Source organism: Schistocerca piceifrons, chromosome 6 (assembly GCF_021461385.2).
Source record: "Schistocerca piceifrons isolate TAMUIC-IGC-003096 chromosome 6, iqSchPice1.1, whole genome shotgun sequence".
Lineage (NCBI taxonomy): Eukaryota > Metazoa > Arthropoda > Insecta > Orthoptera > Acrididae > Schistocerca > Schistocerca piceifrons.
In genome coordinates, this window is record NC_060143.1 from 2,064,718 (window position 1) to 2,088,483 (window position 23,766).

General features: G+C 37.6%; 2 protein-coding genes across 3 annotated transcripts in view; one reads left to right on the forward strand and one right to left on the reverse strand.

Moving 5' to 3' along the window:
- Positions 1 to 251: 251 nt before the first annotated feature.
- On the forward strand, positions 252 to 18,189 carry LOC124803035 (probable phenylalanine--tRNA ligase, mitochondrial). The gene is made up of 6 exons (XM_047264148.1): positions 252 to 992; positions 13,598 to 13,754; positions 17,003 to 17,134; positions 17,357 to 17,517; positions 17,588 to 17,710; positions 17,904 to 18,189. The coding sequence occupies exons 1-6, from the start codon at positions 444 to 446 to the stop codon at positions 18,069 to 18,071; spliced, it is 1,290 nt and encodes a 429-aa protein (XP_047120104.1). The 5' UTR covers positions 252 to 443; the 3' UTR covers positions 18,072 to 18,189.
- LOC124803034 (probable phospholipid-transporting ATPase IIB) overlaps positions 18,081 to 23,766 on the reverse strand; it is a 189,156-nt gene continuing 183,470 nt past the window's right edge. For both annotated transcript variants that reach the window (XM_047264146.1, XM_047264147.1), the window contains one exon: positions 18,081 to 23,036. In XM_047264146.1, the coding sequence (XP_047120102.1) occupies positions 22,903 to 23,036 (134 nt within the window). In that variant the 3' untranslated portion in view covers positions 18,081 to 22,902. The remainder of the gene's footprint in view (positions 23,037 to 23,766) is intronic.

The following is a 23,766-nucleotide window of genomic DNA, read 5'->3' on the forward strand; positions in this document are numbered from 1 at the left end:
ACGTTGAACGCCTAGCGCCTATCATTCTTCACTTGTTACTCTGTTACGCTGCCAACTTCATGCGCAAACGTCAAGTGCAATGTTTCAGCGGCCCGGGTATAGTGAATATTCGATATGGCGCCCACCACGTAATGTGGTATAATTGTAACAATACCTGTCTCTAGGGCCGTTTTAAGTGTTTCGCCTTTCAGGTTTCAAACTACACTACATTTTATATAACTATATTTTCTGTTCTGTCAACATTCTTTACATGGCGAAAGAGGTATCGAATGCTAACCGCCAACCGGGCTTGCTAGTGCTAGTCTTCTCTGGTGTGTTTTCATTTTCCGAGCTGGTAACGCTGGTGGGGATGTAAACATATGAGTCTCATTCTCATATTATGAGAGGATGGAAGGTGTTGTGTTGAAGTGAAGTGGTGTTTGTGTCTCTGTCCCGTACAAGAAATGGTGCGAAAATTAGCTAGCTTTTTCCCGAAGTCACCGATACGATGTTCGTTTTCTACAGTAAATGAAACTAAACCACTCTCAAACATCGAAATAAAGGGAAAATCATATAGTCGAGATGAGTGGACGAATGTAACACCCAAAGTTCTCTCTTATATAGGAAAAAACTTACATTCTCAACCAGGTCATCCTTTGCATTTAGTCAAGAAGCGCATTGTGAACTATATGTATAAGACATTCGTGGGACGGAGGGGAAATCCTTTGTTCGCCGTATTCGATGATTTAAGCCCTGTGGTTACCGTCGAGCAGAATTTTGACAGCCTTCTTGTCCCACATGACCACCCCAGCCGGCAAAAAAGTGATTGTTACTATATAAACAGAAGCAATTTATTGCGAGCACACACTACAGCCCACCAATCTGAACTTATTGGCAGTGGTCTAAACAATTTCCTAATTATAGGTGATGTATATCGTAGAGATGAAATAGATTCAAAACATTATCCGGCGTTTCACCAAGTCGATGCTGTCAGGATATGCACTCCTGAAGAAGTGAGTATGCAGTAATGTAGTAGTTTTCGTACACTGACAGTTCTGTTGGGAAAAAAGAAAAAAAAAACCAGTGTTACACCATGAAATAAACATAGGTAACATCATTGAAAATGTACGATAGTCATTTGGAATACAAGGGTTTTAAGACCGTTCTGTATTGTCCAACACATCCATTTCAAAAATTTGCCACACTCTAGTATGCAGTATTTAGCACTAAGCTTTACTTTGCATGTGTTTGTCTCCCACAATCATATATCTGTATTGATACCTCCAAACAGAATTGCATTATAATGAATTATGCGAATGACATTACTTAATGAAAGGAAAAAGCCACAACCTCTGAATAGTAATCATTTATGGTGTACTTCATTATCTTTTTTGTGTGCTCTCAATTATAGATATTGAGGAAGCTAGATTTAGAAGTTTTTGCCAGCCTATGTTTCTCATTGCTCTGAAGTAACAATATTCGTAAATAAATACGTAACTCAACCAAGTGAATAATGGAATGGATTTTTGCTGTGTACCAAATGCAACACATTAAAGTTCTAGAGGAGACAAACCGTGTTTAAAATGTTAGGTTTGGTATCACAGATATATTAATTCTTCACATTTGCCAGTTTGTAATTGAGCATTTTGTGCAAAAATTAAGATTCTGGATATGGGTCTTTGTGTGGCATGTAGTTTTAATATTCCAGGTACTTTCAGAACAGTGTACACGATTATGCTGTAGAGTGAAAAATTTGTTTTGTCTCTCTTATTTCTACATTAAAATGTGCCGTAGAATTGACTTTAGGCTTTGAGGAGTCATGTCAACATTTATTGCAGTACAGTTTTGATAAGTTGATTCTCAGGAGACATAAAAACATTTACAGATTTTTTTAAACTATTAGTGGTAAGAGAGTCTGGATGTGTGGAGCAGAGGATGTCAGCTCATGTGAGCATATAGACTAGGAACCTAGAGTAAGTGGCCTCCGTCTATTACACAGCTGACCTGTAAATGTTGTACTGAGATTCCTTTTGCAAGAATGAGTTGTAAGCAATGCTTCATCTAGCACAAACAGCCAGAACACAATACAATAAAATGAAACACTTTTACTTAAAAATTGACATTACAGTCTATTGCACACAGTGTTGCCTAGGTTGTCAGTGGACAGACACAAAAGGCAGGTATAAAACAATAACAGTATGAAGTCTTTCATATTCTGTTGATTTGGAAGTAGAGAACCAGGGATTGAAGAAACATTTTACAGATTGTATGTCAGATTTGCACGTGTCATTCAGTAACGAGTGTTTATTTTTCTTACAATACTGACAAGAAAAATAGACGTACAAGATTCCTAGGACTGAAGATACATGGGTAGCTCTGTCATGTGATGTATCTTTTGTAATCTAATGCAGAAATGTGCAGCTCCTTGTATAAAATGCTGCACACCATATATGTCTGTGACATGCTGAAGCTTGCTTACTCTGAACACTCGTTAGTGCATGTCATATGAGGTATTATTTGTGGCAACTTGGTTCAGGCACAGATGATATTTTTAGCTCAAACACTTGATGTAAAGGCCATTTATGCAGTTGTTTGTCAATTCATACTTTCTCACAAGATTTATTACTAATGAAAGACACTTGCTTCAAACATTATTCAGTGAGCAAGAGATAAAGAAATGAACTTTATATATGGAGCACAGTCTTGTAAGTTATTCAGAGGTGTTACCTTCGATAGACCTTGTTCTGTAAGTGTTGACAGTTTTTAGTAACAAACCATGTATTTTAGCTTTTGATGAACTCATATTTTCCACAGGCATACCAGTGGTTCTTTAAAAAAGACTAGGATGACTGACCAGGTAACATTACTGAATCATCCCAACAGAAGCTATACAGGGTAAACCAGAACTCTGCCAATGGTCTTTCAGAGATGGTAGTATGGACCAAAATGAGAAAAAACGCCTAATAAATGTGGGCTCCAAAATGTAGCCTGTATCTTCAGAACTATAAGCACTTGTTCCGCTTTGCTGCTGTGAAACACCTCCTCTCCTGAACAAAAGTTGATGGCTCTCTTAGGATATGTGTTTTAAAGCATATGTTTAGTAGCCAGTTTTATTGTTTTGGTCCATACTACCACCTCTGAAAGTTTGTCAGTGAAGTTCTGGTTCATTCTGTATAGCTTCTGTAGGTATTATTCAGGACTGTTACGGTGTCAGTCATCCTGGTTTGTTTTTTCCTTGGCGTTTGATTTAAAATTGACATCTTATTATATTTTCAATTATTATTTGCGAAGTGTAATGAGGTGTTCCTTGGTCATATGACAGTGTTACTGTGAGCCTGTTGAATAAAATGAGAAAGAAATGCATAATTAATAACTGCTGTATTACAAATTTCTCGTATTCCAATTTCATCCTACATAAGCTGCCATTAATACAATACATTCCAGAGTTAGAATTTGGTAACCTATACTGTCAAGGCATTTACTGCTGAGATTACTGTAAATGACCAATTCTTCCAGAATTTTATTAGTGTTATCAGGTATGACAGACGTTGTAGATAAAACTGCTGAAGTCATACGCATTGTCAAAGTTGTTTGACAGGTTTCTCACAAGGGAGAGTCACCTATAGTGCTACTTGCTTTCAAGTGGGCACCACTTTAGATAGGCCTACACTTTTATGAAAATTGGGCCAGTGGTGGCCCAGACTTTTAGCACAAAGTTGCCATCTTTTATTAGAAGCATATTCGAAACTGAAAGAATAATTGTTATACTCATGTTCTTAAAATGGAAGTCACAAATCAATTCTATTCAAATAAAACAGCCACAGGTTGCACACAGTTTTATTCCCTATGTCAGGCTTAACTCATTAGACTTGATCAAAATGTGTGTGACCTGTAGTTATTTAATCTGAATGTTAATTACCAGGGTCACAGTATCCTTCAGCATGTAATGCATCCATTTGATAAACAAATAATTTGCTTTGCAAGCCTTGGTAAGACAATTGCCCGTGAGTGTATTGTTTACTATTTGTAGCTGTGATTTTCTCTGGAGTAAGAGAACTCATTGAATTTGATGCTTATTGAATCCAGATTTTCTTACCTGTTATTAACTTCTTACTTTTTTGTAAATGTGACTGTATGAAATTACAAGATAGAATTTCTGCCCAGTACTTACATTTAGGAGGCAAAATATTTAATACTCTTGATAAACAAGCATAAAAATACATGACTAGCGTACTGAATTATTAGCTTATTCTTCAGGGAGGAGAGAAGGGTATTGTGTTGGGGAAGGTTAAAAGGTAGGGCAGGTTGCTCAGACCTGCTTTGAGGATGAGAAAAGCCAAATGTAATCTGCTTCAACTTGGTGGTGATAAGCATTAAAACATTTACAGAATACAATAGGGACTACTAAACAACATTAAAAACATAGTTTTGGACAGAAAGATTTCAGTGTATTTTTAACAAGCTTTAGTGTATGATTCTGTAAACTAATCAATGTGATGGACATGTAATGGCTAACATCTAATTCAGTGTCCCTTCATGCATTCCATGTCACTGGTGTATGAATAACTTTTTAAACTCACAAAAGTACATAGTTTTTAATATCAGTTTCAGAAGTCAAACAGCATTTATGGGTCATGAAGAAAATCTTCAGCAGCGTGAAATGCAATGAGAAATGAAAAATTAATGGAATGTGAGTTAAGTACAGAGATTGGCAGTTAATGCTTAATGTCTTCAAAACCAAGTGCACAGATGATTGTGAAAAAACTAATAAGGCAAGATTTTAGTGCATAAACATGCACGACATTATAGATGCAACAGTGGTTTGATGCAGTTCTCCACATTAGTCTGTTCTGTGCAAGCTTCTTCATTGTCTTGCATTAGTAGAAATCTTGTTTTGTGCATTTGGTTAAATTCTTATAGGTAGTTACCAAATTTTTAGCTCAGCAGATTGACAGACAATCAGTAGGTGTAATTTAAAGCTATTTGTTCACTGCTTTGTAATACATTGCACCAGCCAAAATGCAGTTTCACTGTGAATGCTGTTCTCGAACATGGGAAGAGTCGGTTGACGTTCATAAGAAGCTGGAAATCGCCCTGACTACTGTCAAACGATTGGCAGCTGCTGCAAATTGGTGTGTTGGAAGAGTTCCCGAGAGTCGAGTACCTGTCATACCGGTAGCAGAGGTACCCCAGTTACTATCCCCTCCCTCCCATGAGTCGTGTCTCCTGTGCAGAAAGTAAAAGATTTGTCATTACTCATACACTTGACTGCAAGTGGCATGTTAATGGTAGATCTAGGCATCCTGTACAGGGTGGACGGGGACCAGGGAGGACTCAGGGTGTTGTACCATTCCCCCTGACCAATAAGTTTGATATGCTGTCTTTCACTGAAACTGAGCCAGCGGGACACACTTCACCTGTTTTGGGGAAAGCTGTTTTTCTGGTGTCAGGAGGAGGCAAACACAACAGGATAGAGGTCCATTAATCGTCGACAGTTCAAACATATGGCGAATGATGGTACCCCTTAGGGAAATGACAGCAAGGAAAGAGCACCAGGTGCAGTCAGTGTGTATGCCTGGGGTCCCCATTCAACATGTTGAAGACGTATTCCAGCTGCCTTTGAGGGAACAGTGTGCAACCAACTGCAAATTGTGGTGCTCATTGGAACAAATAGTGCTGTTGCCTGAGCCCCGAGGTCATTCTTGGGTCATTACTGCGACTGGCAGAGAAGGTTGGGAAGACAAGCCTTGTGCGTGGAGTTTCATTGATGCTCATAATTTGCAGCATTGTCCCCAGAACTGATCGTGGCCCTATGGTTCTGAGTCAAGTGGGAGGAATGAACCAGAGACGTTGAAAATTCTGTGACAGCTAGGCTGTGACTTCCTGGACTTGCACCATAGAGTTGAGAACTGTGGATCCCCCAAAATGGGTCAGTTGTGCACTACACATCAGAAGCCGATACTCAGGCAGCTGACTGTATGTAGGGTGCACATTGGATATTTTAGATTAGGCAACTCATCCAGATGATGATAGCTGTAGGAAACCCAGAAGTATCAGTGTAAGGACGAAAGAAATGCCTGCACAGGTGAGAGTATTAAAATCCTAATGGTAACTGGCAAAGCGTTTGCAACAAAGTGCCAACAGTTTGAAGAGCTCATGAAAAACAGTGAAGCTTACATAATACTAGGTACAGAAAGCTGTTAAAATCTGAAAGTTATAGCAGTGAGACTTTTGGGTAAAATTTAAGTGCACATAAAAAGGATAGACAGATGGGGAATGGAGGTGGTGTATTTATCTCAGTAGACGAGAAACTCAAATTCACCAAGATAGAAATTGAAGCTTCATGTGAGATTGTTTGGGCAAGACTCAATATCGGGAGGGGGGGCGGGGGGCATAAATAATTGGATCCTTCTATCGCCCACCACACTCATCTCCTCATCTAACCAAAAAATTTAGAGAACACCTCACATCGCTTGTATGTAAGTTTCCCAATCATACTGTAATCATTGTGGAAACTTTCATGCAACAATTAATTGAAAAATTACAGTTTTGTTATTGGTGGGCTTGTTAAGACATTCTGTGTAACGGTACTAAATGCTTCTCTAAAAACTACCTAGATCAGATAGTTAGGAACCACACTCATGATGGAAATATATTGGATCTGTGAGGATGTCCACATTGAAACTGGTATCAGCACCATGACGCGGTTGTGGCAACAATGATTACCAAAGTACAAAGGACAACTGAAACAAGCAGAAAGATATACTTTACAAAAAGGTACGGCCAAACTTTCAGGAAACATTCCTCACACACAAAGAAAGAAAATATGTTATGTGGACATGTGTCCGGAAACGCTTACTTTCCATGTTAGAGCTCATTTTATTACTTCTCTTCAAATCACATTAATCATGGAATGGAAACACACAGCAACAGAACGTACCAGGGAGACTTCAAACACTTTGTTACAGGAAATGTTCAAAATGTCCTCCGTTAGCGAGGATACATGCATCCACCCTCCGTCGCATGGAATCCCTGATGCGCTGATGCAGCCCTGGAGAGTGGCGTATTGTATCACAGCCGTCCACAATACGAGCACGAAGAGTCTCTACATTTGGTACCGGGTTTGCGTAGACAAGAGCTTTCAAATGCCCCCATAAATGAAAGTCCAGAAGGTTGAGGACAGGAGAGCATGGAGGCCATGGAATTGATCCGCCTCTACCAATCCATCGGTCACCGAATCTGTTGTTGAGAAGAGTACGAACATTTCAACTGAAATGTGCAGGAGCTCCATCGTGCATGAACCACATGTTGTGTCGTACTTGTAAAGGCACATGTTCTAGCAGCACAGGTGGAGTATCCCGTATGAAATCATGATAACGTGCTCCGTTGAGCGTAGGTGGAAGAACATACTGACGAAACTAAAATGAGCTCTAACATGGAAATTAAGCATTTCCAGACATATGTCTACATAACATCTTTTCTTTATTTGTGTGTGAGGAATGTTTCCTGAAAGTTTGGCCGTACCTTTTTGTAACACCCTGTATACATTTAATAAACTGGATGAAAAATCCGTAGTGCCATATCTCAATGAAGAACTTGAAACTTTCAGCACAGGGCAGGAACATGAAGAGGATCTCTGTCTCAGGTTTAAAAGAATAGTAGATCATGCACTAGATAGATATGTACCCATCAGAACAATTCGTATTAGAAGGAAACCTCTGTGGCAGACAGTACTGTTAAGAAACTTTTGAAGAAACAGAGATTACTGCATAATAGGTGTAAAACAAAGTACACGGCTGCAGAAGAGAGATGCTGAATGAAAGGCATTTGGTTGTCAAGAGAGTTATATGTGATGCCTTCAGTGACTACCATAGCAGAATATTGTTAAGTGATCTTTCACAGAACTCAAAGAAATTCTGGTCGTATGCAAAGGCTGTTAGTGGGACCAAAGTTAGTGTTCAGTCCGTAGTGAATGAGACAGGAATTTAAATTGAGGGTAGTGAAGCAAAAGCTGAAATGCTTAACTGTTTTAAAATGTTCCTTTATAAAGGAAAACCCAGGTGAATTGCCCCAATCTAAGCCTCATTCCACTGAAATAGGTACTAGTGTCAGTGGTGCTGAGAAACAGCTGAAATCATTAAAATTGAACAAAACTCCAGGGTCTGATGGAACCCCTGTCAGATACTATACTGAATTTGTGGCTGAGTTAGCCCCTCTTCTAACTATAATCTATCATAGATCTCTTGAACAAAAACAACCTGCCCAGTTCTTGGAAAAAGGCACAGTCGACACCCATCTACAAGAAGGGCAGTAGAAGTGATCCCCAAAACTACCTTCCAATATCCTTGAATCGATTTGTTGTAGAATCTTAGAACATGTTCAGAGCTCAAACGTGTTGAGGTATCTTGAAGAGAATGACCTCCTCAATGTTGACCAGCATGGTTTTCGAAAATATCGATAATGTGAAACCAAACTCGCACTTTTCTCACATGACGTACTGAAAGCTTTCGATCAAGGCAGTCTGGTAGATGCTGGGTTTCTTGGTTTCAGAAAAGCATTAATGACCTTGCAGACAATATTAATAGTAAAATCAGGCTTTTTGCAGATGATGCAGTTATCTATAATGAAGTACTGTCTGAAAGGAGCTGCATAAATATTCAGTCAGATCTTGATAAGATAACTGTAAAAATTTTACCACGCGTGAGAAGTGTGGGCTCTGTTGTAGGTTTGTGAGTAGTGGGATTTGTTCAAAGTATTTTCATTTGGGGGGGGGGGGGGGGGGGGGAATGCAGTGGGGAACCCAGTGGGAATTCTAGCGAGATCCTGCCCCCAGGGGCTCAGCATTCATTTGCTGGGTACGGGCTAGGCGATCCCGGGGTTCCTGAGCTGGGGACTGGAAAGCGCCGCCAGTCCTCTGTCACCGTAAGCTCTGGGCATACTTCAGCGACCACCGTGCGGCGCGGCGGTGGAATCTTGTGTGTCTCAGGGAGTGGGGATATTGGCTTGACCGCCCGGATCGCGAGGATGGAATAAACCTCTTTAAACAACCCCTCAATCTCAAGGTGTGCTGCGCGCCAATGAGATGCATGGCTGTTGAGGTGGAACAGTCGTTAGTGGGCAACCTCTGGGGAACCTGCCGCACCTCAGTTGTATAAGGCTTACCTAGGCACGTGGGGCTCTGTCTAGGTGGACTTCTAGTTCCCTAGCTGCTCGTGGGACCGAGATGGAACCCTCGAACTTTTATTCTTCTCCTGCCAGTGGAAAGGGTGGACCGCTGGTGGGTTCTAACACCCAATCCAACAAGAGGGCTCATGTAGCCAGTCCTCCTGATTCAGTTACTCGTAACAGAATGCAAACTGCTTCGCAGAATGTGTTTCTCATAATTAAAAGAAAAGATGGGAGTTTCGAAAAAGTTTCGCCATTTTATATCCAGAAGGGCTTAGAAGGTATTGCTGGCACATTAAAGTCTATCAAGCGCTTGCGAAAAAATGGCACCTAGTTGGTTGAAACATCTAGCTTCCAGCAAGTCCAGAACCTTCAGAAGGCGCAATTTCTTGGGGAGTTTGCGATAGAGACTGAATTTCACAACACCTTGAACTACAGCAAGGGTGTTGTGACTTGCAGAGATCTCGTTGACATTCCCCAAGACGAACTGAAGGCTGAATGGTTCCGGGAAGGAATTGTCGACGTGCAACACGTTATGAAACGGGTGGATGGTACTCTCATAAAGACTGACTCATTTATCCTTATATTTAACAGCACCAAATTGCCAGAGCATGTGAAGGCAGGTTTGCTACGTCTCAGTGTACGGCCTTATTACCCCAACCCCATGCGGTATTTTAAATGCCAACACTTTGGACACACTACTCTCGGCTGTAGAGGGGAAGCCACTTGCGGGAATTGTGGTAAAGCCGCCCATGAGGGAGTTGGTTGCTCCTCTCCTCCCAAGTGTGTCAACTGGTCTGGGGATCACCCTTTGTGGAGTAGGGATTGCAGAGTTTTCCTTGAGGGACGGAAGATCCAGGAACTTAAAAACGCATCCCGTATGGTGAGGCGAAAAAAATTTACAAGTCCATGCATCCGCCCACGTTCGCTGCTTCCTTTTCTTCCGTTCTCAAACAGCCAGTCTTGAAAACCGATGCCGCTACACAAACGGAGGTTGCTACTGTCAGCACTAGCACCTGCGTTTGTCAATGTACGTGTGCTGCTGCCATTCCTGTGAAGCCTGCTGCTCCCCCCCGGCCTTCTGACCAGGCTGTGGTAGCTGACATCATGGTACTTCCTGCCCCTTCCCGGGTCCAGCCTTGTGCACTGCTCAGCGCTGCTACAACCCCTACTGCTTCTGAGGTTTTGGCTCCAATGCCACCTCAGGCCAGAAAATCGAAGCCAACGACAAAGGTGAAGACTCGCCCACTAAAGGAGACTGAAGTTATACAGTCTGCTGATGTGGATGTCATTCTCTCTGATGTCTCTCTCAACTCTTCTTCTGAGGCGATGGAGGTTGATGTCAGACTGGGGCAATCATCTAGCGCCAAAACTGAGCCTCCACCTGTTGTGGGCTCTCCTCCCCGACAGAAAGTGAGAATGAAGGTACTCCCACCCTGATACATGGCTCCCATTATACAGTGGAACATGAATGGATTCCGGGCACATGTGGAGGAACTGAACCTCCTAGCACGGCAACACCCCCTGTGCTTGTGTTTACAGGAAACGCATTTCAAACCATCTGATGCTCCTGTACTAAGGGGCTATACATCCTATCGCGAAGATGACCTGACTGGAGAAAGGGCCAAAGGCGGAGTCACCGTGTTTGTCAATGATGACCACCACTCCTCTGCTCTACCCCTGGATACTGACCTGCAAGCAGTTGCAGTTGAAATTCATTCACCTCGGAGGCTTACCGTTTGCTCCCTTTATTTACCCCCTCTGGATGCAATGACCTTAGACGCTCTCACAGATCTTATCGACCAACTCCCCCGCCCATTTCTTCTCCTGGGAGACTTCAATGCCCATCATGTCCTGTGGAGCTCCACTTCTCTTTGCACTCGAGGTCGAATTTTGGAGAGCCTCCTAACATCTCAAATGTTGTGCATCCTCAACACAGGTACTCCGACTCATTTCTCATATGATTAGTGAAACTAAAAAGTTCAAATTTCGAGGTGTTCATATAGATAGTAAACTGTTGTGGAAAGCCCACGTTCAGGATCTCATTTAGAGACTTAATGCTGCCATTTTTACTATTCGAATGGTATCTGAAGTAAGTGATCGTTCGACACGAAAATTAGTCTACTTTGCTTATTTTAATTTGCTTATGTCATATAATATTATATTTTGGGATAACTCTTCCCACTCTGAAAGGATTTTTTGGCTCAGAAATGGGCAGTTCGGGCAATAAGCAGCGTCAGTTCGCGAACCTCTTGTCCACCGCTGTTTACCAGTTTGGATATTTTGACATTGACCCTCTCTCTCTCTCTCTCTCTCTCTCTCTCTCTCTCTCTCTCTCTCTATATATTCTTTACTGTCGTTGCTTGTTAACAATATATTCCCAAGAATAAGCAGCTTTCACTCAGTTAATACTCGGCAGAAATCCAACTTACATTTAGACCGAACTCCCTTAACTCTTGTGTAGAAAGGGGTGCAGTATACCGCTGCATCCATTTTCAATAAGCTACCACAATAATTCAAAAATCTTAGCAATAATCCACACACTTTCAAATCAAAACTGAAGAGTTTCCTTGTTGGCTACTCCTTCCTTCTCTTCTGTTGAGGAGTTCCTTGGAAAATTAAGCTGATTCTTTTGTTACATTGTGTGTTGCGTTTACTTATGGCTTGACTTTTTTGAGTTCATAAACATTTTATTTTTATCTGTTATTACTTTTATGTTGTAATTTCATGTACTGACGCGTTCAATGACCTTGGAGATTTGCTCTTCAATTTGGTCCTACGAAACTTGGCATGTAAATAAATAAATAAAAATTTCAAAGTGGTGCAGAGATTGGCAACTTGCTTTAAGTGTTCAAAAATGTCAAATTTTGCACTTAAAAAAATGAAGAAAACATAGTATCCCATGACTATAATAACTGTGAGTCACTTCGAATTGGCCAACTCTTACAAATACCTGGTGTAACACTTTGCAGGCACATGAAAGGGAATGATCATATAGGTTCAGTTGTAGGTAAAGCAGGTAGACTTTGGTTTGTTGGTAGAATACTGGGGAAGTGTAATCAAGGATATTGAGCGTATTCAGGAAGGGCAGCATGAAGGATTACAGGTTTGTTTAATCCGTGAGAGAGTGTCGCAGAAATACTGAACTCTTGAAGATAGGTGTAAACTATCCCGAGAAAGTCTATTAGCAAGGTTTTCAATAACCAGCTCTAAATGGGTGCTGTAGGAATATACTACAACCCCCTACATATCACTCACAGAGGAATCTTGAAGACAAAATTAGAATAATTACTGCATGAACAAAGGGATTCAATCAATCATTCTTCCCAAGCACCATATGTGAATGGACTAAGAAGAAACCTAATAACTGGTACAATGGGATGTACCCTCTGCCATGAATCTCATGGTGGTTTGCAGAGTGTAGATGTAGGATAAGTTAGATTGCTACTTACAGTGAAGAAGACACGTCAAGTTGCAGACAAGCACAATTATATGAAAGTTAAAATTTTCAGGAGGGACAACCTTTCAGCACAGAATTCAGACTAGTGTAAAGAAAAGAAAGACAGGGCTGAGAACAATGACCAGCTAGAGTTCATATCTGGAACAGATCAGAGGTACAGTATGCTAAGTAAAAGAATAGTATTAATTGGGCAGCCAGACTGCGTAAAATGATTTAAGTAAGGCAGGATATGTTGCACAAGAATGGAGAGGTTAATAAGACCGGTTAAATACTAATTAATACAGTGAACAGTGTAGGAGAGAAAGGCTATAGATAATGACACAAACACAAATATAAGGCACAAAGTGTTGACAACCGTACATGCTCACAACAAAGAGATGACAAAGTATAGAAACAAATGCAAGACTATATCACTATATCCATTCTAATCAGTGATGAATACTAGAATAAATAGAAAATGGTTATGGTGCCTTTGTCAGGAAAAGTACTTTTCTCTAATTTTCTATTCATGTGGATCTTCCTCCATTCACAAGCTGTTCTTCCTTTTTGGTGTTGTGTATACAACTTGGAGATGTAAGTGGGTATGTGTCAGATTACAAGACCAAAGATCCACAGTTATACCACTTCCAGTAGTATTGTACATAGTATAGAATTATTGTACTGAAACCAACCTATGGGTTGTTGTCTTTACATAGGTGTTGAAGGAAGGAGAAAAAACTTGTACATTTTGTTATAATTACTGCTACTTCATACAATGTGACAGCTCAATTTCTTGCAACCATCTGTCAGTACCTCTTTTCACACCTCTTTTCATTTATTTATTTTTTTAAACTGCAGAAACATAGTTCCTCAGATGCTAGTTTCTGAATGTAACACTGTAAACCAACTTTAAAATTTGTTTATGATCATTAAAAAATACTCTTTCTTTTAAATCGGAGATTGTAGGCTCCCAACCTAACCAGTATAATAATTTAATTGTATGATTCTCTTCAGGTTTTCAGACACGAAGGAAGTATGCAGGCAGTATTTGAAAAGAAAAGTCAGAGAACTGCAGCCAAGCAAGCGTGCCATACCTTGGCAGCTACAAAACACATGGAACATGAATTGAAACAGACACTTGAAGGATTAGCAGAAACTCTGTTTGGATCAGGTAGGAATTGTCAAGGCCAACAAAGCTGTTGAAATTTACATAAGTATTTAAAAATATTAATTGAGGAATGATATAGAAACATTGAATATTGAACATTAGAAGTCAAATTGGTTATATTGGAGGGCTAAACAATGTAGTTCATGGCAGTATTGTCTGTTAAGCAGTTTGGCATCATGAAAACTCTAGTCATAAGCACCTGCTATGATTAAGCATTGCTAGTTGTGATGTTTGTAGCTATTAATGTGTACAAGGAGTCATAAATCAGAGCTCCCTCTGTGTTTGATACTTGTCCACCTTCTCAATCCAAAACGTTAGGATGCTGTACTTAAGAGTCTTAAAACATTTAGTGAAAAATGACACTACAGCAATCTTTTGATTATATAGGTTAACGTGAACTATCATCAAGGTAACCTAAAGTTTTAAGGGTCCAAAAATGAGCAATAAGAATTACTTATGGTGTCAACTAAATAAAATCCTGCAGAGGTCTGTTCAGGAATCTAAGGATACTGACTACTCCCTCCCAATACATTTATTCCTCAATGTAGTTTGTCATAAAAATATATCTCTCTTTTTAACCAATAGATTAGTTGAATGAGTTTTCTACTGCATAGTTTAGCAACATTTCAGTGCCTTGGAGTGCTTAATAGTGGGTTCCTTGATCAACTCGTCTTCATTCTGTTATTCTACCAAACACTCTTTCTTCACTACATGTGCATTGCTTTGGCGCTCAAGTCATAGTTCGTAGGCACCACAGTTGAATCAGTCATGACCTTTTTGTCTTCTACATCTTCATAATCAGAAATTGATGTTCTGATCAAAAATATTTGTTTTACTTGTAACGGAACTTCATGCATCACTTTTTATTTTTTCAAAAATTACCAAACTGTGCCCAGGTAATCTGCAAGCAGGATAATAAGCACCCAGATAATCGGGAGATTGTTGTGTACTTTGTATGCTGCCGTATAAACATTCTTTTATGACACTTATCTAATGTGGTTCAAGGCAAATATTAATGAATTTACTAGTTTTCAAAAACTGATTGTAATAGACTCAAAATACAACCTCAAATGGAAAAATTTGAGTATTTAAATGACATAACTCAATGTTTACCATTGTTGCCTTACTCAAGAAACAGTTCTCATTGTTTTATTCTCTGTGACTGTGTTGATAACCGTCTAAAAATACAAAAAAAGTTCATTAAGATTTAATGTATACATATGAGCTGTGAAAATAATATGTAGTGTTTATGTAGTTTTTAAAACAGCAGGCAGAGGCCTCTTAAGAATCAATGGATACTGCTAACAAGGGCTGTACTTACTCATATAGATTCATGATAGTGTACTTATTCTGTTCAGTTGTCTTTAACTAAAAATAAAATGGATGAATGGAGACATAAAATTTCGAAATTATCACATTACATATGTTAATAAAGTTTGGACATTTTGTATCCACATCCAAGTTTCATAACTGTTTCCTGCACTCTGAGAGAAAGATTTTTTATATACATGTGTAAGGCTAGTTAAACCTTGAATGTAGATAACCACTCACCCAACAGAAGTACTGGTGAGCACCAAATGGGCAAAAAGATAAGATGTTAGCTCAGCTTTTGAGCTTTCATTCTTTGCTAGTGCGCAGACACATACGCACACTACACAAATAAGCTGCACTATGCCAGCAATCTCTTTGGAATTGTATGCAGCTGTGCAGAATCCACAATTTCCTTCCTTGTGAAGATTGTTGAGAAGCACTTTACCCATCAGGTTTCAGAGATCCAGGGAAGAGGGAGATATCACATAAGAACAAATATGTACATTAATGTTAATGTGGTCATGTCTGTATCTGAGACACAAATGCTTGTGCATTGTCCATCCTGTGAGCTGGCACTTTGTGATGGATCGGGATCTCACGCAATTACATCTCCTGAATTCTTTCAGGATGCTTGGGTAGGCATACTAAAGTCTATCAACCTGTAGGATATTATTGAACGTAGTGATGTTTGCAGTGGATCTTGTGGCTGACATACTTTGGAAATTAATATGAATCATTTATCCACTTGTGACTGTTGGAGAAATGGTTCGTAGCAACTTTCATATGTAACTGTGGTGATGTGTTTTCTTCTGAACTGAAAATGCATATCATTATTTCACGAAATGATTTTCATCACTTCACGAAATGATTTTCATCACTTTCATTGGCAAAGATCCTGACACTACTACTGCAGAATATAAGTCAGACTGATACTGTCACATCATCACCAATACAGTAGAGTTCAAAAATTGATCTTAACCTGTCAGAATTAAACATAACATACATCTGTTGATAGAACTCGAAATCCTTTGATTTCTGCACTGAATATTTACTTATCCCCTGTGTAAAATCTTACGGATATGAAGACTCTTGTATGAAAGGGTTAGACATGACTTCCAGTCAAATTACAAGAGTCCGTTTAAGGTGATTACAAGTGCAGCATGTAACCATGCTAATCATTTTCTCCACACAAAATGCATTTTATTTTTTTCAAGTTGATACTGGACATGCAAACAACTCTTCATTTTGAAGAAAATTTCTCAGTATTTGAATTTATTGAAGAAAGTTAAGACTGTAGCTATACACAGAGAAGAATCGCAAAAGGCAACTTGTGACCATTAATTCATCTTTAAATAGTAAGAGAATCACTGCACATAACTGTTTCAATGTATAATAACTGAATACAATATGGAACACACTTCTCACCACTACTTCTTGTAGCCATATAGTGTTGCAATGGATGCTATTTCATTCGTCTTTCTTGTAAAAAGAAGCTAACCACATTCATTAACTTTCATTGAATGACGCTTCAACTGCAGGAACTATTTATTGTATTCTTACTACACTTCCCCATACTCAATTGAGTAATTCACTTTTTGATTTTCTCTACCATTTACTTCTTCCAGTAACCTTATTTCCTTTAGTACTAGCTCTTCCAGTATTATTGAAGAGTATAAAAAAATTTTTATACCAGCTCATATTTCATTATCTTCTTATAATTTGGTTGAAATTCCAAATTATTATCCATTTGTTTAGTAAAGCTACTTATCATATTCTCATTGTTGCTCAGATTATTGTTTCAATTAGACTTTTTGTAAATTAAAACAAAAGTTTAATTCCTTTATTACTACTATAGCTGACTGAAGTGTACTGATAACAAGCAGGTACGAAACATGAAATCAGATGGAAACTTATTTTACTTCTAAGTATATACTTTGCAGGTTTTCAGTATAGATGGGTAGATACAACATTTCCATTTACACACCCATCTTGGGAGTTGGAGGTATTACGTGATGACAACTGGATGGAAATATTGGGCTGTGGAATTATGGAGAACGAAATTCTAGAGAGTGGTAAGTTATTTTTAAAAAATAAACTCTAACTAGCTCTTCTGCACAGAATTCATAATTTTGAAAAGTGAAGATTTGATGGTTACAGAGTAAAAATGAAAAATTAATTAGTAATTCCAAAAAAAAAAAATCATTCCCTTGTTATCGTATTTGTATGTAGTCACCATCATTTTTTACATACTCCTAATTGCACATAAAATCAGTTTGTCCTTTCATATTCTGCAGCAGGAGTAAAGGGCCGAATTGGCTGGGCATTTGGATTAGGTCTGGAAAGACTAGCAATGTGTCTATATTCCATTCCCGACATTCGTCTCTTCTGGAGCTCAGATTCTGGCTTCTTATCACAGTTTAATGTGAAAGATCCTGATACTCAAATAAAATATAAGGTAAGCTACCACTAATGAAACATTTTCTCCCTGTTGGTGACAACAGTTTAATTTGCCCTTCATTTTTCAGCCAATAAGTATATACCCGCAGTGCACAAATGATATAAGTTTCTGGTTACCTTCAGATGATTCATTCACACCAAATGATTTCTATGATTTGGTAAGAACTGTTGGAGGTGATGTCATAGAGCAGGTAAGAATTTTGTTTCAGTTATTTCATTACAGCATATCAAATTATGTCATAATGGACAAGATATTGGTAGAACAGGGTTTTAATGCCCATAAAGTAATGACACTTTAATGAACTCAACCCTTTTGCTCATTAACCTTGATAGTTGCTTCCATTAAAGGTAACTTATTCTGTTTTTACATACTATTTTTTTCAGATTTCCCTGATCGATGAATTCACCCATAAAAAGAAAGGATTAAAAAGTCACTGTTATCGTATTGTGTACAGGCATATGGGCAGGACACTGACACAGAAAGAAGTAAATGAAATACATAACAGTATTGCAAGAATGGCAGAAGAAATACTTGGTGTTACAATAAGATAATAGAAAAAGTTTTAAAATAAAGTTATTTATTATTACAACTTGATAAAGATTTTTTTGATTCTTTCAACAACAGAGTCACATTACATTCAATATGGCATCAAAACAAATGTAGAACCCAGGCTCTATTTTCACAAAAGTATCACATATAAGTAAGTATAATAAACCTGCAGTCCACAAATTAGATTTTTTTTTTTTTATGTCAACCAAAACAAGTCCACTTCCGGCATGACAAGTAGCAGCAGTTCGGCAGACCCAAAAGATACAAACATAACAGAGTAACCTCAACAGGTCTTTCTTTGGCAATGGGGTTAAGTGTTTTTCTCTTGCAAAATGTTCAGTCACCTTTCTCTGGCTTTCAAAGCAATGAACTTCAGTCATATCTGTGCGCTGCAAAAACTGCTACTGCTTTCAATACCTAAACTTACAGTGTACTTGGACTTCTCACCAATTTATATTTGACTGGGGCTGCATTTTAACTGTGTCCTGAATAAATGATTATAAAAAATCTGAGATTTACAATGTAGAAAAGAAGACATTTTATAAACACCTTCAGGCATTTCCCCACATTTTCTGTAAGCACATTTACAAATGCTTTATAGTACATAAAATGCTCTAGTAAATCTGCCATGTGAATACTAAACTGGCACAAATCAAACAGTGGAAAAGTATTGATAAGAATAACAGTTAGTAACTCATAAAACACTAAGCATTTCCTGTACTAACAACAATGATAATTTCTGTAAACACAAAAATAAGCAGTCTCTTGTTGCTATGCAACCAATGGATTTAGAGAGATTCAATATTTTTCAATGAAATTAAATGCAGATATATTATTTGTGTACAACAATACAAAAAAGAAAAATATATTCTGAAACTGCTTAAAACAAAGAGTTGCTGCAATTATTTTCCAGTCATGAACAACTTGTATACAATAATAAATAACAGAAGCTTCTTAAATACTGGATAAAACATCCAGATATAAAATACTGAAAAGATTCCTTACACAGTTATAGGAACTATTCACAAAACAACCAATGACTACAACTGCCATGTAATGCTAATTGAATAAGTGATTATTTCCTGCATAAAAAGGACTCTCCACAAAACTACTAAATTCATATGTGGAGATTACAGTTTCTGTAAAGGACAAACTGCAAAAGTTACTACAGCTTTTCCTCACATTGCAATCATCAGCATCCATTTCCTTTATGAAATGCCGATTAATATGAGATGACGATATCTTTGATATTAATTATCAACATACAGAAGTCTAATAGTTGTGAATGTACATCATTTCTTGACACTGCTGTAGTATGACAAGTTAAGTGTTTTGGCTTGACCCCCTTATAATGGCTTTCATATGAAGCCTTGCATCTTGCATTTTGTTCACCATTCCCCAGTATAGCAACTGACAAGTTTCACCTGTCGGCTTACTGTTTTACAGAATCTAGCAATTTGCTTGGGTTTTGACAATTGGATAATAACCACCTTTCAACACTTAACCTCCTAGGATGGAATCTGGACAAATTCTGTGGATTTTAACTGCAAACATCAATGGCAGTTCAATGAACAAACAGTTATATTTTTGCAGAATTTAGTTATTGGCATATTCCTGACTTTACTGCTGCCTTGCTATAGTGAGTGGCTGACCAATATGGAGTCCAGCGTTATTTTATCAAGAATAGGATTTGTCAATTTCATGGGAACTGTGACAATGACTTGGTTCAAAAACATATACAATTTGATTTGTAACATGTCACTCCACTGTACACTATTGTCCCAAGCAAGCTTTTAGTGTTCAAAAACTTAATAAGATACTGGAAATAGCTTTCTCGGTTGTATGAAACTAAGTCACATCATCTCCTACTTGAAAATAGTTCTTTGAGCACTGCACAGCATGTGATAAACTGTACTGTTAGTAATTGTTACATGAAATTTTGAAATGATTTGACATTGTAATTGCCCATAGTTAAAGAGCACAAAATGTAAATTCTCTACCTCCAAGACTGTTCCTTGGAAAAATTTCGTTTGAATAGTTTGCTTCATTTCTTAATCAGGAGACAGAGTTGAGTAATGCTATCCATGGACTCCCAATTGTCTTCAGGTCTTTGGTACGGTGTGTAGGCATTGTACGCAAGTCTATGAAATATTTGGGATGGTAGTAAAAACAGAAACCATATAACCTTGTATATGAAGCATTAGCAGTAGATAAGCTCACAAAAAGGTGTTCTGGCAGAAAAGAAATGAGACTGGTAACAACATTATTAAGGTACTACATCCAGACATGAGAGGTGAATGGGTGTAAATCCAGTTAATGCATTTTTAACTTAAGACTGTATGAGTAACAACTACACATTGTTTCATTTGTGGAAGAAGGGTAGTAGTCCTTTCCAGTTAATGACGAATCACAGGCAGTGTTAAATGGACATGTGCTCTTTTAACTCCGCCTAAATCACCTGTCAATGGCACCACCTCTTGCCTAGTATGGTGGTGCAGGTCTTCCGCACCGTTCCCCTATGCTGTCAAGAAGCATGGGATTTCATCATCATCATAAATCACCTGTATACTGGAAAAGGAGTGACGTCTTTATTCCACAAATTAAATGGTATATGGGTACTACAAATATGATCCAAAGTAAAAAACACAATAAAACTGTATTTGAATTCCTTTACCACTCAGATACAGATACATTGTGAATTTGTAGTAAGTGCAATTGAAATTGATTAACTCATTGACAGTGACAATGAGTTTAACATGGTCTTGCATTCCAAAGCAAAAATGGCAGTGATCATACATTGCATCATGGCAAGTGACATTTAGAATATATTTCGACTGGTGGAAGGGCTGAATTTACATGTACACTGACTCAAATTTATTGTGATTTGATGGTGGATATCATCAACAGATCATACTGGTAAGTAAGTACACATATCTGTAGCATGAGTAGTCTCTCGTGGGCCAAATCTCATACACGGCATTTGCAAATGGAGGGCAAGAATACATCTGTTGTAAAATGCTTACACACAACCAAAAGACTGGCTATTTTGATGAAATTTGTCACTACAACAAACAGTGTCCCCATAAAGTGGTCCATCCTGTTTAATTTGTGATCAGGTAGCATTTCCTGCAAAACAATAACCCTTCAAAATACTTTAAATTATGCAGCTGGTAGTTTTGAGTTCTTAATATTGGTATTAAAATGCTGTTATTGGTGAATATGCATTACGGTTACATGAATGTAGGAGCTTCTGATGTGGCACGTAACTGTGTGAAAGTTTTGCTTTTTTTAAAAGTCAAAAGCAATAAGACTTTAACACAGCTTCATTGTTCTAACCTGTGATGTCACTACTACCAATTCACCCACATAAATATGGGAATGTATGAGCTGTGAGCTTCAACTTCACAATAGGTTGGTAATTAGGGTACATATATTTTGACTACAAGATAAGTGAAGGCAAAAACACAGTTCTATATTCAGATGCTCACATTACTAAAATGTTCTCTATGCAATACTAATTGCATGGAAAATATGTAATTATCAACTACTTATTGAATGCACTGCAACACAAGGGAAAAAATGTCAACTGAATGAAAGCCTGCAGTAAAAAAAATACAAAAATTGTGGAAAAATCACAATTTATGCTTTCCACCTTGCCAAATAACTCTTCAAACTGGGCCCCTTTTTAATTGCACAAAATTCTCCAATCACTATGTGAAAGAAGCATGTTGAAAAGGGAACACAACTTTTAGGTAAAGTTACAACTAAGTATAAACAGTGCTGCATAACTCGATAAGGCTACAACAAGCAATCACAAAATTCCTGCCTACAAATAATCGAGATAACAGTGGTTTTTAGAGAGAGACGAGCTGGGATAATTTGCATGTCATAAAGCATAAAGGCCACCACGCTGAAATACTATGGCGAAAAAAAGGCCAGTTATGTAGTAATCACATGTCTTGTTCTCTTATGCAAAAATATGAAAGACTGTCATACATTCTACATACACTTCGTTCTTATTTTCAAAAAACTAAATTCCAGATTCAAGCACTGCTACATTTACTACTTAGCAAACATTCAACTTTTTATTTTAGGATGATAAACTTATTTTAAAAAATACATGTATGTATAAATATATTAGTATGGGTTTATATAGCAAATATTAGTTGAACAATATAAAAATTATTATTTGGATATGTACAAAATATTGCCATGACATTTCTTAATGAATGTTTCACTTTTAAAAATGCTCTCACTAGAATGTACATCCCTTTGGGTCAAAATCTTCTTCCAAAGGCCATGAATATCTTGTTTACATTTATCACATATAATGAGCGTCATATGAAATTCATTTCAACAACATGTATGTCAGCCTAATGGCTGAAATTGTGTGTATATGAGGGATCTTTCCCTACAGGGATTAAAATGTATTAAATTATTAAGCTGCAAAATTCAACCTATCTCTGTGATGCAACATTTGACTTTAAAGGAAAGAATAATAAACATCTACGGCACTTTGCCACTGTTAATAAATAATAAATTTAAGAAAATCAGTCATGGAAAGTTTCTCACTACAGTGACTGTTAAAACACAACCTATACAGTCAATGAAAAACAAAATGTCACACATAAAAAGTGGTTTACAATGCTCAACACACTGTAGTTCTGTATATAATACACAACATATGCAGTCAACTGTGTTGAGCTTCTTGCAACTGTCCTGCTGAAATACATACTATGTTATATCACTAATCTTTGGCATTATGAGCTTTCTCAATGACATACATTAGATGTATTTTTAGACTATATTTAGATCAACATAACTGCGAGACAGTTATGAAAGTTTAGAATAACTTGGCGGTGAAAATTTTTTCCTCAAAAACTTGAGAATGTAAAGGGGCAGACAGCTCACAAGAGTTATCACAAGCACTTTCCATAGGAAATCTGTTGTCTGAATGAAACTCGAATCTGAAAACAATAAATTCCATTTTCAGTATTAAATACATTTATTATAAGCAAATGATCACTAGTATTCATCAAAAACATAAACCAGAAACTTGAGTGAAAACCTTTTATGAAATATGAACATGGAAACTACATGTAGTCATCTCACCCATTTAATAATAATAATAATAATAATAATAATAATAATTCACAGAATAACAATGACTGTAATACATGAACTTAAATCTTGAAATACTGACTAGCAACAAATATATTCATATCCATCATCTTCTTTCCTTTCATTTCTGCTTGCTAATGTTGTCCATTTCCAGGTCTCCTTTCAATACTCCTTAACATACTGACCAGCCTCTCTTCTCAAATATATGTACCCTGACACTGCATAATATTTTTCTTTCGACATTCTCATAATACAAAATTTACACTTAAAGCATTTCTAGGGCTTATAACATTTTAGACAGTATATCAGACACATCAATACTTGATCAATTTGTGTATCAGACACTGAGAGACTTTTTGCTGTGTATTGGGTTCTTCACTATAAATTTCCATGCTGAACTTTCTACATACAATAATTTTACACGAAGAAATAAATGTCAAGATACTACCTTTGTTTTTTATACATATTTAATTTTGTAATGTTCAGTTTATATTCTCATAAGTTGATAAAGGAAAGAAAGGTTTCTGACAAACTGTAATGTTAACCACGTTTGTGACCTGTAAACATCTAAAGGAA

Coding starts and splice junctions, on each gene's coding strand:
- LOC124803035 (XM_047264148.1), top strand. CDS start 444: ATGGTGCGAAAATTAGCTAGCTTTTTCCCGAAGTCACCGATACGATGT. Junction 13,755..17,002: donor AGAAACTCTGTTTGGATCAG/GTAGGAATTGTC, acceptor TATACTTTGCAG/GTTTTCAGTATAGATGGGTA. Junction 17,711..17,903: donor GAGGTGATGTCATAGAGCAG/GTAAGAATTTTG, acceptor TATTTTTTTCAG/ATTTCCCTGATCGATGAATT.